This window comes from Prosopis cineraria, unplaced genomic scaffold, assembly GCF_029017545.1.
Source record: "Prosopis cineraria cultivar Desert tree isolate PC_DT_omini unplaced genomic scaffold, ASM2901754v1 PC2174, whole genome shotgun sequence".
Classification (NCBI taxonomy): domain Eukaryota; kingdom Viridiplantae; phylum Streptophyta; class Magnoliopsida; order Fabales; family Fabaceae; genus Prosopis; species Prosopis cineraria.
Window position 1 is genome coordinate 4,085 of NW_026557499.1, and position 16,035 is coordinate 20,119.

General features: G+C 33.6%; 2 protein-coding genes across 2 annotated transcripts; one reads left to right on the top strand and one right to left on the bottom strand.

The window, feature by feature from the left end:
- Positions 1-312: 312 nt before the first annotated feature.
- On the top strand, positions 313-3,551 carry LOC129301526 (protein DETOXIFICATION 41-like). Its single transcript, XM_054940086.1, has 8 exons — positions 313-710; positions 1,072-1,616; positions 2,017-2,103; positions 2,194-2,250; positions 2,358-2,596; positions 2,744-2,862; positions 2,984-3,070; positions 3,322-3,551. Exons 1-8 carry the CDS (start codon positions 399-401, stop codon positions 3,391-3,393), a joined length of 1,518 nt encoding a protein of 505 aa, XP_054796061.1. The 5' UTR covers positions 313-398; the 3' UTR covers positions 3,394-3,551.
- Positions 3,552-8,840: 5,289 nt separating this feature from the next.
- Positions 8,841-15,437, bottom strand: LOC129301525 (polyamine oxidase 2-like). The gene is given in 11 exon segments (XM_054940085.1): positions 8,841-9,634; positions 9,816-10,245; positions 10,335-10,432; positions 12,056-12,158; positions 12,278-12,363; positions 12,531-12,618; positions 12,800-12,913; positions 13,037-13,049; positions 13,052-13,124; positions 13,854-13,969; positions 15,000-15,437. Coding segments are annotated over 11 exon segments (1,467 nt in total). The 5' UTR covers positions 15,037-15,437; the 3' UTR covers positions 8,841-9,325.
- Between the last annotated feature and the right edge of the window lie 598 nt (positions 15,438-16,035).

Sequence of the window (16,035 nt, forward strand, 5' to 3'; positions counted from 1 at the left end):
AATGAATTTGACGGCTGAAAATGTACAACTAATGGTCAATGCTTCCGACCTCCATAGCTAACTATCTCTATCTGTCCCATTTTCAGATGAAACCCGAAATGCAAAAGGAAAACAAAGAAAAAAGAATTGAAATTAAGATGCGGGAGCAAGAGGAGAATCTGAAAGCCACTTTTTGGATATGTTAGGTGGGCCATTTGGTGTACACGAACAAAACTGTAGCCACCGCAATGAGTTTGAATGGTAGCTAACAAGAATATGTTTCACATATACTATATTAGCACTCACTCATTTTAAGGCATTTTACTTGTCACTTTGAGGCTTTGAGCTGACAAGGTAACACTTTGTTGAGTAAAACCAAGTGTGTAGTAGCAGTAGTGAGAGGTAGGTGAAGGAACACTATGGGCTCGGCGGCAGAGTACCAGCCGTTGCTACTCCGGCTTGACTCACATGCTCGGATTCCAGACCTGTCGGCGGATGCCATCGAGGAGTTTCTGGGGCAGACTCGGGTGGAGGCACGGTGGTGGCCGAGGCTTGTTGCTTGGGAGTCAAGGATCCTATGGCTCTTGTCTGGAGCCTCAATTGTTGTGTCTATTTTCAATTACATGTTGAGCTTTGTGACATTAATGTTTGTTGGGCATCTGGGTACACTAGAGCTTGCTGGAGCTTCCATTGCCAGTGTTGGAATTCAAGGTCTTGCTTATGGAATCATGGTATGCCCTCTCCCTCCCTCCCTCCTTTTGTAAAAATGACAGCTAGCATTTTTTAGATTTTCTGATAGCAGTATGAGGTATCTTCAAATGGTGTTATTCTATGCTTTTTTTTTTTTAATCTTCAATGAGAATACCAAAAAGATATATTTTCCCATAGGTGTCACAAATCATCAATCAATGTATATTAATTAAGTCTGTAACAAATCATAACGTTCATAGGTTATAAATGATGGAACTCATTCGCATATGTCTTAGTACATGTAGCAAATGTTTCATAGAGAGCTAGAAGTTTCCTTGAATCAGTCTGATTCACCCCACGTTCATCAACACTGATATGAACTTGAAATTGCTGTTGAAACAGCTGGGTATGGCCAGTGCAGTTCAAACAGTGTGTGGGCAAGCATATGGAGCCAGAAAACTGTCAGCAATGGGGATCATATGCCAGAGAGCAATCATTCTACACATAGGAGCAGCAGTACTCTTGACATTCCTATATTGGTATTCTGGGTCAGTCCTAAAAGCCATAGGGCAGTCTGAAAGTATAGCAGAGCAAGGCCAGATTTTTGCAAGAGGAATCATCCCTCAGCTCTATGCATTTGCAATAAGCTGCCCTATGCAGAGGTACTTGCAAGCACAGAACATAGTGAACCCTCTGGCTTATATGTCTGTGGGAGTGTTCCTTCTTCATGTGGGCTTAAGCTATCTGGTTGTCTATGTCTTGGACTATGAGCTTATTGGTGCTGCTCTCACTCTTAGCTTCTCTTGGTGGGTCCTCACCATCATAAATGGCCTTTACATACTTTTGAGCCCAAGGTGTAAAGAAACTTGGACTGGCTTCTCTGTCAAAGCTTTTAGAGGCATTTGGCCTTATTTCAAGCTCACTGTTGCCTCTGCTATTATGTTATGGTATGTGTTCATGTCCTACTTTTCCTCCCACTGATCAGCTTTTTCTTTTTTTTCTTTTTTTTTTGGATTTTTGGTTTCAGCTTATTTCTATCTAGAACATATTAATTCTGGTTTTGATTCTGTATCATAGAAAAGAGTAGAAACACATTATTTTGACATGTCAAAGTAATTTCTTTTGGTGAACAAATGCAAAACAAATTGAATGGAACTGTAAGAACCAAACTTTTTATTCTCTTTTGCAGCATGATCAACTACATAATCTCAACTTCAAAATCTTGTAAAGGTGTGAGTGATGAGCGGACTAGTGTGAGCGAGACTATACATTCTTTGTTTCTTAAAACCCTCAGGTTCATATCACTCATTTTAATAACTTTTGGCCTGAAAATGCATCTTCCTGCAGTTTGGAGATATGGTACAACCAAGGACTTGTGCTTATATCAGGACTTCTCTCCAATCCTACAGTGTCCCTAGACTCCATTTCCATTTGGTATGTTCACAACCAACCCTCTCATTGTCATTTCTTCAGTATTAGCCATGTTACTTCCTAATCACAATCTCCATTCTGATCTGCTTCCAGTATGAATTATCTGAACTGGGACATGCAGTTCATGCTGGGTCTGAGTGCAGCAGCCAGGTTAGTTACACAAAACTAATATATTTTCCCAGTCACATTCTCTTTAAGCCTATTCATGAGAATATTTGTGCAACTGTGTTAATGGGAGGCTGGGTTTTTTGTTGCAGTATAAGAGTGAGCAATGAACTAGGAGCAAATCATCCAAGAGTAGCAAAATTCGCAGTGTTTGTAGTGACTGGAACAAGCATCCTCATCAGCATAGTCTTCTGTGCAATTGTTCTGATATTCCGGGTTGGTTTGAGCAAGCTCTTCACTACTGACGAAGAAGTGATTGAAGAAGTCTCTAATTTGTGTTCACTGCTTGCTATCTCTGTTTTCCTCAATGGCATTCAACCTATACTGTCAGGTATATATACTCACAAACAGTATGCAATGTATGATGCATAAAGAATAAATCTCTCTGATCATTGCTTGTGATTAGTACAGTTTGCTATAAAATTTAAAGAAAAACTTGATATTTTACTAATCTTGAGTATGTAATGCTTGTTTTTAGGTGTGGCAATTGGAAGTGGATGGCAAGCTGTAGTGGCTTATGTGAATTTGGCTTCTTACTATGTGATTGGGCTTACCATTGGATGTCTTCTTGGCTTTAAAACCTCTTTAGGAGTAGCTGTGAGTTTCAACACTTTCTGCCCAAAATCAAATTTGTGAAAATATTATTTTTTAAAGATCATGCTCTTACATTTGCACAAACATCATTGTTAAGAGACTTTTTGTGGATTTTTTTTTTCAGGGCATATGGTGGGGGATGATTATTGGAGTTGTTATTCAAACTATTACTCTCATAATTTTGACAGCCAGAACAAACTGGGATGCAGAGGTAATAACCCCCCCCCCAAAAAAAAAAATTCTGTCTATTTTAAATTTGAGTCATCTAGAGATCAAGTTCCTGGGGAATGACACAGAAGTCCCTTATAATCCAATTAAATACCACAAGGGACCTTGTGGAGTTTAATTGGGTTGTGAGGGACTTCTGTGTAATTCTTTCAAAGTTCTTCCTCTCTTTCTACACATTCCTTACTCTAAAAGCACTCTATAAACTGACTTGTTTGTATTGATCATGGTATGTAGGTTGAAAAAGCTGTTGCAAGAGTGAAGAGATCAGAAAATGAGAATATTGATCAGTTGGTTGGCGATGTTTAGAGACATTTAGATCAGAAGAACGAGGTTTATTGTTGTACTAAAATCAATTTTGAGAATGACAATTTTGAATGATCTTAGTGTGGGAGGAACATAAAAAAAATTAAAATAAAAAATATTTTCATGCTGCAGTTTTGCAAATTGCAGTCACTTCAAATTAATCTGCATATTGTCTTGTGGGTTTTTTCTCTCTGTATTCTTCTTTAATAAGTCAGTATATTCAGTTATCATTCTCTAGGATGCCGTATGTTTTAATCATTAATTATTCAAATGGTCAAATTTTTGACACTGGCAACGAACAACAGAGGGAGAATCTGCACGTATTTTTGCTTTTCATGTGCTTCATTAAGATTTTTTTGTTTTTATCAAATAACCTTGGAATAATGGTAGTTAAGCCCAAAAAAAGTAATTAATGATTTCTAATAATATTTTTCTGAAAAATAAGTTCAAATATTGATTCAAATTTTATTGGGAACTTCATTGTCATGAATTCCTTCTTTTAAAACTTCATTGTAATTCTTCCTGAATTCTTCCATTATGTGGTGCATTGAAAAATTTGTTTGTACCAGATGAGAGATATAGAGAAACAAGAAAATCCCAAAAATGTTTATCTTGAATAAACCATAATTAACTAAATTACATCAGTTTTTCTCAGGCCTAACAACTAGTTAACCTGCCAAGTTTCAATTAACCTAAAACTCAATCCCAAACTTATGTTAGTTTAAAGGTTTTTATTTTTCCTTTAAATTAAACTAACAACTTATTACCAACAAAATGGTATTTTCAACGCTTAGTTAGTGCTCTCCCATAGTTAAACAACATTACAATTTGGTCAACACTTTTTCAGATAGCTTAATTTTATGTCTATCTTTTGGAGACACACCTAGAAATATTTCAACAAATCCCCACCATTTTCAAAATGAAAACAAATTTTTGTGACTTGGAAAATCTTATGTTTTCCGCATATGTGTTTCTAAGATGTGAATGTTTACTTAGCAGGACATAGTTTTACTCATTTATCAATATATTGTTTAACTATTAGATATGTAAAGTTATAATTATAAAAAGTTAAAATCATAGGAATAAATTACTAATAAAGTAGTTGTAACTTAATTATTTGATTGATGTCATGGATGTTTAATAAGAGTATTATTATTTTTATAATATAATTTTAAATTACACTCAGGTCCTACGGGATCTAATTGTGATTTTCAAATTTTGCAGTACTTAATTCTAAATAAATCTACTATACGGAACATGTATGTAATTCACCCTTACTTTTATATATAAGAAGGGAGAGAGTATATAAATTATCAAGTAATTGTAATTCCTCTAACAATATATTTATAAAAAGGATAATTAATTTCTTCTAAAAAGTGACATCACTTCTCGTTGTGACCAATGGATAGAAATAAAAAAAAGAATACAAAATAATTTTTTTAAAAAATGATTCTCCTAATTATATTTGAAATGATGATGAAGAATATTGATATTGTCCTGGTAGATATTTTCCGAATCTAGGTGGGTCACATTTCTCATCAAGTCCATTCACTTTTCCAAGCATTTGATAGCAATTCATCAAAAATGGGATCTAAAATCTTAGATCATCTGAGCTGCCCTCCCACACAATCAAAGTCGTGCTGATAAGTTTTGCAAAGCATGCTCATTTTGAGGAAAGCACCACCATATTAGTGCTGGTAGGACTGTTTAAGTAATTCGATGATCCAATATAACCCACAACCCTGACTAAGTTGTTTAATTATCTTTAGTCTTTCTCAAGCTTTTGGAAGAATGACAATTAGGTCTAAGAGTATTGAATTAATGACAGTTGCATCCCCAACAAAATTTTTTACAAAATAAATTATAAATATCGATTCAAATAGTTATAAATAGAAATTTTTGTTTTGATTTAAAAGTTACATTTAATACTTAAATATTTATATATAATTAAAATCCTTAGATTTGTAATTATTTATATGAATATTTTTAACTAATTTTTTAAAAAATTATTGAAAATTTGACTGTCATTAATTCAAAATTTTAAGATTTAACTGACATTTTTCCTCCAGCTTTTGCTTGCATGGTTGTGTCATGAGTATTCAAAATATTGGTGGGACCTCATAAGGACACGTGGCTTTGGATCATTCAAGAAGACTGGTAGTGCCGGTAGTGCCTCTACTGCTCTGTATGATGCAGTTAAGAAAAATAGAAATGAAAGAGAATTATAAATGTGAACCCAATGCTATATATGAGGAGAGGGTAGAAGTATGGTGTAGAATGATTTTGTGATCTCTCTCCTCTTGGGACAAAGCTCTCTCTCTCTGTCTGTCTTTCTTGCATTTTTATTCTGTTGCTTATGTTTGATGCTATTTTAGTCCTCTAATCGATTTTGTTCATCAATATATTGAGTTGGGATTGGATTTTTATAATTTGATGATAACAGGTTCATTCCAAAAAAAAAAATCTATATTTAACTCCATCCAAAAAAAATTATTTATATTCTACTGCTTAATAAGGAATAGATTATACATTTTTTTCACTTTTTGGTATTATTTTTTTATTAAATATATAATAGATATAATTCTTAGAAGATCTCCCATAGCCTAAGTATATACGATAGGATCCCTTTAGACAACAAAACGCTACCCAGTATTTAATGTAATTACAGGTTCAAGATTAAGATTTAAGACTTCTAATTAAGCTAAAACAGTCTTGCATCAACTGAGCTACTCCCCCCATTCTTATATATATATATATATATATATATGATATTTTTTAACAGTTTATTTTATTTATAAATATAAGAAGTATCATAATATTTTTAAATAATTAAATAATTTTGCCTTTATCTTAAAAGGAAAAGATATTAATTATATGCTTTACCCATTACCATTATGATATTAATTGATATTATTATGGATAAAATTATAAAATTACTATGACTTAATAAAATTTTAATTAAATAACAAAATTTTATTAATATGCTTGATTCAATTAAAAATATATTTTATATATAAGGATGGAAGGAATACATGCTAATGAGTTTTTTTTTTTTTACCAATACATGCTAATGAGTTAAAAAATAAAAACTGGGTAGGTAATATTGAGATGGTAGGTGAGATTAAAAAGTCAATACAATTAATGAATTTAGGTTAGTGATTGGGCGATGATTAAGGGAAGCTGAAGCAATGATTAATATAATGGTAAGAGCGTAGTGGTTAAGCGCGATAATGGAGAGTGGGCCATGTGAGAATGTTAGTTTGAGCTAATCGCCTGAATTGCGGGGAGGCACATGAATGAACCACCTGCCACTTGAACGGTTGTTGTTGAACAGCAAAAATATCACATTAATGCCAATTTTCAATTAATTTTCCTTTCTCGTTTTCAACACATTCATCGAAAGTCGAAACAATACACTCCTCGTTTTCTGCATTGACAGGGAACTGTAAAGATAGTTTAGCATTTTAAAAAAAAAATTAATCATCTCACCATTATAATTTTAATTCAGTTATAATTTAATCTTTTATTTTTAATTCATTGTAATTTAATTTTTAAAATTTTAATTTGATTATAAATTAATTTTTAAATTTTATGTCTTATAATTTAATTCTTAAAATTTTAACCTCTTAAATATAATCCATATATTTTAAAAAATAAAATTATAAAAATTAAAATTTTTATTATTTATAATATTTATAAAGATTAAAAGGGTTTATAATTTAAAATATTATTAATAAATTTTTTAAAAATTTTAATCTTATAAATTTATATTATAAAATATAAGGATCAATATTTAAGGGATTGAAACTTCAGAGATTAAATTGTAAGAGGCAAAGTTCAGAAATTAATTTATAATTTAGTTATAACTTCAAGAACTGAATTATAATGAGTCAAAGTTCATAAATTATATTACAATTAAGTTAAAACTACAAGGATCAAAAAATTAATTTTTTTCATTTTAAAATATAAATATAGAATAATATTATCATTATTATATATTCTCTCTTTTTAATATTTTTTCACAAATGAAATACTAAATAAAAAATTTAAAAAAGTTATATTTTTATTTAAAAAAATAAAATTAAAAAATATATTTAATAAGTTGTATTGATATAAATAATTTTGTCTAAAAGTATACAGTAAATTAGGAAGTAACACACTTACAATTCCTCTTTCCATGAAGCTTAAGCGAAGAAGTGTGGGAGAAGGGGCCCAGGAAGCTGCACGACTGGTTGGCTCCATTGTGATTATTACTTCGTCCTATTTACTTGTTCTGATTTTCTTTTTCATTTTGTACCTAAATTCCCAATTTCAAGATATAGTTATTACTTGTTTCCTATAATACCTCCGTCAGACAGGATGGAGATAGTTGAGATTTAAAATAGTGTGGTATTAAATGGAGGGCAAAACTTAAAAAGAAAAAATAATTCCTGCATTGTACATACTCCGTTCGTCTTAAAATACAAGCAAATTTTAACCAACTGTTAAAAAAATTGGTTAAATATGATAATTATGTTTGAAATTAAAAAATTTGCACTAAATTATTCTTACAATAAATAGAAGAAGTTTATCTCAAAAATAAACTTTGCCGTAATGAGAGACAATTTGAAAAGAAATGTAATGAATGCTTCTCGTATTTTTAATTTTTCTTATAAAAAAATTATAAAATCATCATTTCTCCTCCAAAAACGAACGAAGGGTGGAAAAAAATTTTCTTTTTACTTCATGCGTTTTTTTCTGAGGGCAAGTAAACAGGGAAAGAGGAAGTACTATGGCATTGAATTATTGAGTGCAGGAGCCACAGTTAATTTCAGTACCTGTGTCATGTTTGGGTACAGAAATTTAGGGTTTGTTTGACAACATATTTTTAAAAACAATTTTATGTTTTCTAAAATAAAAAAATAAAAATAAAATTGTTTGATAATATATTTTTATAAAATATTTTAAAAAACAGTTTTATATTTTTCAAAGAAAAAAAACAAAAAAATAATCTGTTCGGTAATGTTATTTTAAAAAATGTTTTGAAAAAAAAATATTGTTATGAAAAATAAAAAAATAGAAATAACTTTTAAATATTTAAAATTATTATTCTGGAGAACAAAAAAAAACAAAAAACAAACACAATTTTATTATTTTGTATTCTCAAAATATATTCTGTAAAATATCAATTTTTAAAATAATAAAACAAAAATAATTTTAAACAAACCCTTAATTCTAAGGAGGGAACATAGATTTTGGTCTTTTAAACTCTAGTTGACTTTTGACGTTCACAGCACGAGAGCATCGACATCGCGCAATTAGAACATACTGTCAAACAGATTCCTAAATGAGAATAAAAAAAGCTGTTATTAAATTGATAATGAATAACGTGGCATATCAAATCCAAGCCTAGGATAAAGATTTATCGATAACTCTCAATTCACAAATACTTTAAGCGGTATCATTAAATATCTCCCAATACTAAAAGCTTATTCATAACTAAAATAGCATAGAGTATCCATCGTTCTAAAATGCCCAAAAAAACACAGCTACATCCTGAAACAAAAGAAAAGATGCATTTTTGAGTCTTCCATGAGGCATGACACAAACCCTAGGCCTTCATTTGGATGGACAAAAATATAAGGAAGAAGGAAAACTACGAGAAAACGCTCCTAAATATAGTAAAAAAAAAAAATTTACTATTTTTAAAAAGTTCCCCTCCTAGTTTTCTCTCCTCTCTATTTTCTTCCATTTTTCCCTCCATCCAATCCAAGCCTAGGAATGCCAAGACCTATTGAATACATATATAATACAATCAGTTCACAACTAAGAGACCACAAAGGCACTACACAATACCATGAACGACAAACACCGACACACAGATTTATACCTCCCTCAAAATCAAGCCAAACACAACAGAACTGAAGTGTTGACCAAGTTCTGATGTAGGATTAGTTTACATACGAGAGATCAGAAGTGGGATGGAAACTGATGACTCCTCGCCCATCACCGGCTGGAACAAATCTAGCTCGCCATAACGCTCCAGAACCCGCATCCTGCAGTCTTCAGCAGCCATCATTCCAGTGGAATATGCACCGTGCACAGACCCAGGGTAGCTCAAGCTTGTGGCTTCCCCTGCGAAGAATAAGTTGTCTACCGGGACTCTTAATCTCTCATACAGTTCATGGGGTTTTCCAACCACATCATAGCTATAAGAACCTAGTGAGTCAATTTCTGTGCCCCACCGAGAAACAAGATACTGAATCTGCAAGATTAGAGCAAAACCATACCATAGGATAAGTAGATCATACTAGACTTATTTGTCTCTCTGAATAAGGCCAGAAAGCATCAAAATTAGAATTCCTGTAGCTAAGCCTAAACCTAGTAATTGGAACAGAGGCTCATGTTTCTTGCAAGTAAAAAACAAACGAAGCATGTATATTTACCGGTGAGGAAGCTTCTGGAAGTATCCTCTTCAGTTGCGTGAAAGCAAAATTTGCAGCTTCTTCATCGGACATTTTCTCAATGTCTCTGGCCAGCTGCCCAGCAGGCATGTATACAAGGACAGGATGGCCTGCTGCCTTGTGGAGATTAAGGAAGTAACTGCATCCATAAGATGTCTCTGCAACTACTCCCAAGAACTCCACGTTCGGCCAGAAAACATTTCCAAAGTGTAAAATTATTTTATTCTCAATCCCCACCCCAAGATCAGCAATGGCAGCTTCTTTCCAGTCAGGGAGCTTGGGCTCAAACTTGATTCTCTTTGATTTGAGCACCCCCAGAGGAACAGTAACAATAGCAGCATCTGCAGCAAATGTTTTCCCATTTTCCACTGTCACCTTTACTCCATTGTATCGCCTTGTTATTTTCGTGACCCTAAGAGAAGTATTACCAATGCTAGTTAATTTAGTTAAGAAGCATAACAGGACATACACATCCAAATAAATGTTCAAGTTAGCCTATACCTGTGTCCCAAACGAATGTCAAGACCCTTGGCAAGGGTATGTATAACAGGGAGATAGCCCCTAACCATAAGACCATGGCCACCAGGGAGCAGCACTTCCTGTGAGTGCATGTTAAGAGATGTATAAGAGATAATTTAAAAAAAAAATAGAACAGAAAAGAAAATAAATAAATTCAGAGGTTTCTAGCACCTGCTACTACTATGGCCTCTATATGAAGTCATTCCCAGTCTAAGTCTATTATGACAATTAAACATGTAGATGGCAAGCCTTCAATAAAACTTAGATGAAATTCCCAAGCGTTGGCTACCAGGTTCCTCAATAAATTATGACGCGAAGAAACCTCTTTTAAAGGATTTAAAGGATCAATAACATGCTGTATTTTCATAGGAAAACCTGATAACAAAAACTTCTCGAACTTTAACTAAATGCTCTCTTTTCATCTCAAACACTAGACCATAAGGTTGGTTAACCACTTCTTTACTAGCAGGTGAAAGAAAATTCCCACACATCACCCCTCCATCCAAAAAAAAAAAAAATGTATCACCAATTAATGCTAAAGAGACTGGGGATTATATGTAATGACTATTGGCATTCAACTGGCTTTTGTTGCAAATGTTAAGGAACAGTCACTCCATCATCACCGTGTTGGCAATCATTTTGCACCACATGATGAGCAGTTCGCCCAAAATAAAATTTTTATTTATTCCCACAAGCATTGTAGCACCAAGAGTCAATGGGCATCCTCAAAACTAATCTCTCCGCATGTCATTGTGATACATAATCCTATATGATGACTATGGAAAGTTTACATAATTTATCGGTCATAGAAAGGATGCATGGTGAAGACTCATGCACCTGGCTATGAGACGACTCTACAATTTTTTTCTTTCATTACAGGAGCTACCTGTATGTAACACCAAAGAGAATAGATCATTCAGTGTGTTAAATACAGAGCAAAAAAGGTAACAGTATTTAAGAGATGCAAATTCAGATTTAACAAATAACAAATAAGAACTTGAGTAAACATAAAAATTCAACCCTTTAACTTTCATACTTGCATTTCGTCCTGTTTTATATCCCCAAAAGTTTCTTGTGAGATATTCCAGAATCCAAGACTTAGAGTTGATTTCCTAGCCATGCATCAAGTTCTACTCTTTCATTAGTTATGGGTTTACCAAGCTCTGATACAATTCAGAGTGAAAACCAAGAGGACCAGCACGTGGCAAGTACCATAGTGTGAGAATTAATATTGTTAAATGCAGCTGCTAGTTGTGCAACTGTCCACTACAGCTGTATCCACAATTATGAACCTTTTTAGCCTATAGATAATATGGTTTAAAACCAGACCTCTGTGTTCCAGCCTTATTTTTGCAGGATACAACTGTATGATCAGTAGACACTATAAGGCTATACTTGAATCAAGAGAAAATGTAAAGAGATACATGGAAATGTAAAGGACACAATTAAATGTATTGTCATTTTCCTGCTCATTTTCACTCCAATCAAGCAAAGGTTGTTTCAATGAATTTAGAGCCAACCAGAAAAAGTCTACACAAAAGAGTTGAAAAGAAACACAATCAGTGCAGATTTTAATATCTCTCTGCCTGCCATCAATCAATGACATGGTGAAGTAGTTTTCTCTTTTTCCTGCTTTAAAAAAGAAGGTGGCAATAACGAAGGTTAAAAAAAGAATTCAACCATCCTTATATTCTTCAAATTACCTCATCCCAACATTTCACTGATATGGTATCAGCATCTGCAGCAAACCAACCCTCCATTCTGCATAAATACCACTGAAGTACCTTGTGGGCAAGCCCCTCTAACCTGCACCCAAGAGTTGATGTTCGCATTCTCATTACTTTACCCTCAAGTTAAAAAAAAAAAAACAAACAACAAAACAAACAGATAATGTGAATAGATCTCAGTTCTATTCCGGTAACAACCTTAATTCAGGCTTTCTTTCAAAAACAATTGAAAGAGCACGGAGCACAGACATGTCTTCACTGAATTCCTTCCTTACATTATCAGTCTGCATTATGTCAAGGACAATCATTAGATAGAGTGCTCACAATAGCCCTATAGAATTAGACGGAAGTAATCAAATGGAATAGCATAGCATTCCATGAAAAATTTCTGTCCAAAATAATGCAATTAATCATATATTCCAATGCATTATGAATTAAAAGGATGACTAACCTCTTGCAAAATTGTCTCAAATCCTTCACCAACTTTTTTCACTAATTCTTGGGGAACTTGATTTCCGTCCATATCAAAGAGAGCATAGCTGCAAAAGCCAAGTTGATGAATATTCGTCAAGGAGAACTTGTAAACAAAAATTTCTAACACATGGGTGGTGGGGGGCAAAAAAAAAAAAACTACAGTAGTGAAAAAACTTCGAATAGCACATCAACCATGTAACTAGCAGAATTATGTGACAGCAAGAAAGGGAGAAACCAAATACTTACCTTTCCAAATCATGGTCATATAGGACAGAGTTATCCCCACTAGTTCGATATAAGGGGAGCCCCAGCCTCCCAATCACTGGAGCCAGCGGATTCTCTTTGCATACTCCATGCAACCTGAACCATCAATAATGATTTTCCATTTCAAGGTAAAAAAAGGATTTTTTTTTTTTTTTTTGGGTGCCTTGTGGACACAACAGATTAGGACAAAGAAAAATACAGTGGATAAGTATGGTATACCATGATGCCCCAGGTCAACAGGAAAACCAAATGAGTAATTAGTGTGAATTCGGCCCCCCAGTCTTTCCCGTGACTCCAAGAGAACAACCTGATCAAAAAAAATGCACCAATTAACCATATAGATATTGGCAATGAGTCATGAATGTCAACATCTCGTTATGCTAGAAAATTAGTTGGACATTGCAAAGATCAATAGGATACTTCTACAAATGTGCAGTTTTAAGTCCTCAAATGTGAATCTTATAGAAAGAAAAAAATCAAATGTCCTTGTCTTCATGTCAATTTCCTTTCAAAAGGATTGGGAGCAAGGAGGAAGAAGAAGAACATCAAAACAATAAGGGGTAAGCTGCCCCCTACATTAAATAATAAATGCTCAATGAACTTGGTCTAATTTGACTTGAATAGAATACCAGCCACTTCCAAATCAGTAGATTCACTATAATTTCTCATTGAGGGCATGTAAGGATTATCACTGTATCGCCCAATATCATTGTCTGTAAGCAGTAAGGCATCTACATGATCAACCTTACCGACAGAACAGATTACAGTCAAACATCAGCAGAAAATGAAATAATAGCATGATTGGTCTTGTAAAACATTATGTCGATTATGATAACTTATTGTATGCAGGAATTCTATACCTGTAATTTATAATAAAACTAATGAAGCTAATCAGAAGTGCAGAGAATTAAATTCATGTAAATTAGTTGCAAGTCAGACTCAGGCAACAGATCGTTCCTTTATATACCATACAAGTCAAGCAAGCTACAAAATAGTTGCGTGGATGACAGCAGTTTCATTAAATTTGCTTAAATACCTGAAATGAGGCATCATGAAGTGCCCGAGCAGCAGCGATCCCAGCCATTCCACCACCTATGACAATAACAGATGGTGACCTCTCCTGCTGCCCATTAACATTCGCATAGCAAAGAGCTGCGGGAGGGAGAAAAATAAGTATGAGAAAGAGAGAGCCAAGACCCAGTTAGCATCAGAAGACACAGCTCAAATTAGAAATTTTTGTTTCACGATATCAAAAGAGACGATTCTCCGGACATCATTACTCAGGGAGACAAACTCCAAGATTCTGTAAGATGGGAATTCCTAATTACATATGAAGTGATTTAAGCAGTATACCAATAACAAAGTGATCAAGTACTACTCAACCACACACTGACATGGTAAGATGTAATTCAAATATGAATAGGACACAAACCAACAAAAAAAGTCTGCCCATATGACAAGATCAATTTTAATTCTAATTTCAACATCAGTTTTTGCGGGTTATTCGTTGGTAAATATATTGTCTCCGCATAAGTTCTTCGATAAGGCTCACATAAGAAGATCACTTTTTTGCATTAGATTCTTAAAATCCACGATCCTATCACTAAGTCAAAACAAAAAGAAAAAAGTTAAAGTGACACATGCACGTGCTCGCACTGTTTGAGTTAGACTAAAGGTTTTTATAACTTTTCCATTCCGATCACCAAAGCGATTCTGCTAAAATAGATCACATGCTACCAAAACATATACAAACTCAAAATCAAATACGAATAGGATACAAACCAAACTAAAAACAGTCTTCCCATATGACAAGATCAACTATAATTTCAATTTCAAACGGAGTTTAGCGGGATTCAACAGTTAATATATTATGCCTCTGTAAAAGATCTTCATTAAGTGTCAAAAAAGAAGATCACCCATTTTCAACTCGATTCTTAAAATCCACGGCCCTATACCAAAGGGCAACAAAATGAAGAAAAATAAACCGACAGATGCACGTGCTCACACTGTTTACAAGTTAGACTAAGCTTTTATAATTTTTCCATTCCGATCACCGAAGTGATTCTGTCAAAATATATATCACATACCAGCTGAAATCAAATTAAGTGAAATGCAACAAAGAAACACTTGACGAGACTTTAAATTTACAATTAAAAAAAAAAGAAGAAGATCACAAACAAACCTCTGCGTATTTGGGGATTACTCTTTCGAGAGTCCATATTGCGAAGATATTCCACTACTAAAATCGGTATTACTATTAATATTAATTAATGACCACTCCACGGTGTTCTTCTCAGATTGAAACAGAGAAGAACGAAATTGAGGTGAAAAATGGAGGATGAAAATTTAACAAACAAGTAATGAAGTGATCAGAATTCAAATTGGAGAATAAACCCAGCTTCCCGAACCAGTTCATGCGACTAAATTTCCAAATTCAACCAATACAGGCCCTGTAATCGATCGATTACAGATTCTGATGCCTCAATCGGCAAAATTTCGGAACAACAAGCAGCAGAAAATATCGATTTGGGTGTCGGTGGACGGCTGCGGACACGCGATCTCGATGAAGGTTCGAGAAAAAACGAATAAAGAATCTGGAAAAATTTGGTCGCTCAGAGAGAAAAGATGGCAAATGGTGGGAAGGTTAAAGCTGATTAATGCGATGAGCGTATCAAGCCGTTCACAGCTTTTAGGAATTTATAGACCTAATTCTCTCCAACAAAACCCCACCAACAGACGCGCTCGCTTGGTAAGGTCATTTGGTAATTTCGAAAGGAATAATGAGTCGGGGAAGCCCCTGTTCCCTTTCTCTTACGCCAATGAACAGGAGGGATTTGAGAAGAGATATGTGATTCGGGAAAACTCCACGTGGGGAAAAGGCACTCCTCCGCTCCACATCTCAACCGTTTCACTTTACATTTTGAATAATAATAAAATAACACTTTTATATTAATCAAAAAATAAAATTAAAAAATAATTTAAATATCATAATATATCTTATATTTTAAATAATAAATATAATTAAATATGTCTTACAAACAAAATTGAAGGAGTAAGTATTTTTTTATCATTTGAGTGACGTATAACTCGTCCAAGTGACACATCATGATACGCTTTCACGTTTTTCATTTAATATTTCAACCGTCCAAATTTTTTTTTTCTTTTTAATAAACTGAAACGTATATATATCACTCAAAAGGACTAAAGGAGTACAACAA

What these genes read in the sequence shown, in the direction of transcription:
- LOC129301526 (XM_054940086.1), top strand. Translation starts at nt 399, where the DNA reads ATGGGCTCGGCGGCAGAGTACCAGCCGTTGCTACTCCGGCTTGACTCA. An exon ending in CTAGACTCCATTTCCATTTG is followed by an intron (nt 2,104 to 2,193) that starts GTATGTTCACAA and finishes ATCTGCTTCCAG; the next exon opens with TATGAATTATCTGAACTGGG. An exon ending in CATTCAACCTATACTGTCAG is followed by an intron (nt 2,597 to 2,743) that starts GTATATATACTC and finishes GCTTGTTTTTAG; the next exon opens with GTGTGGCAATTGGAAGTGGA.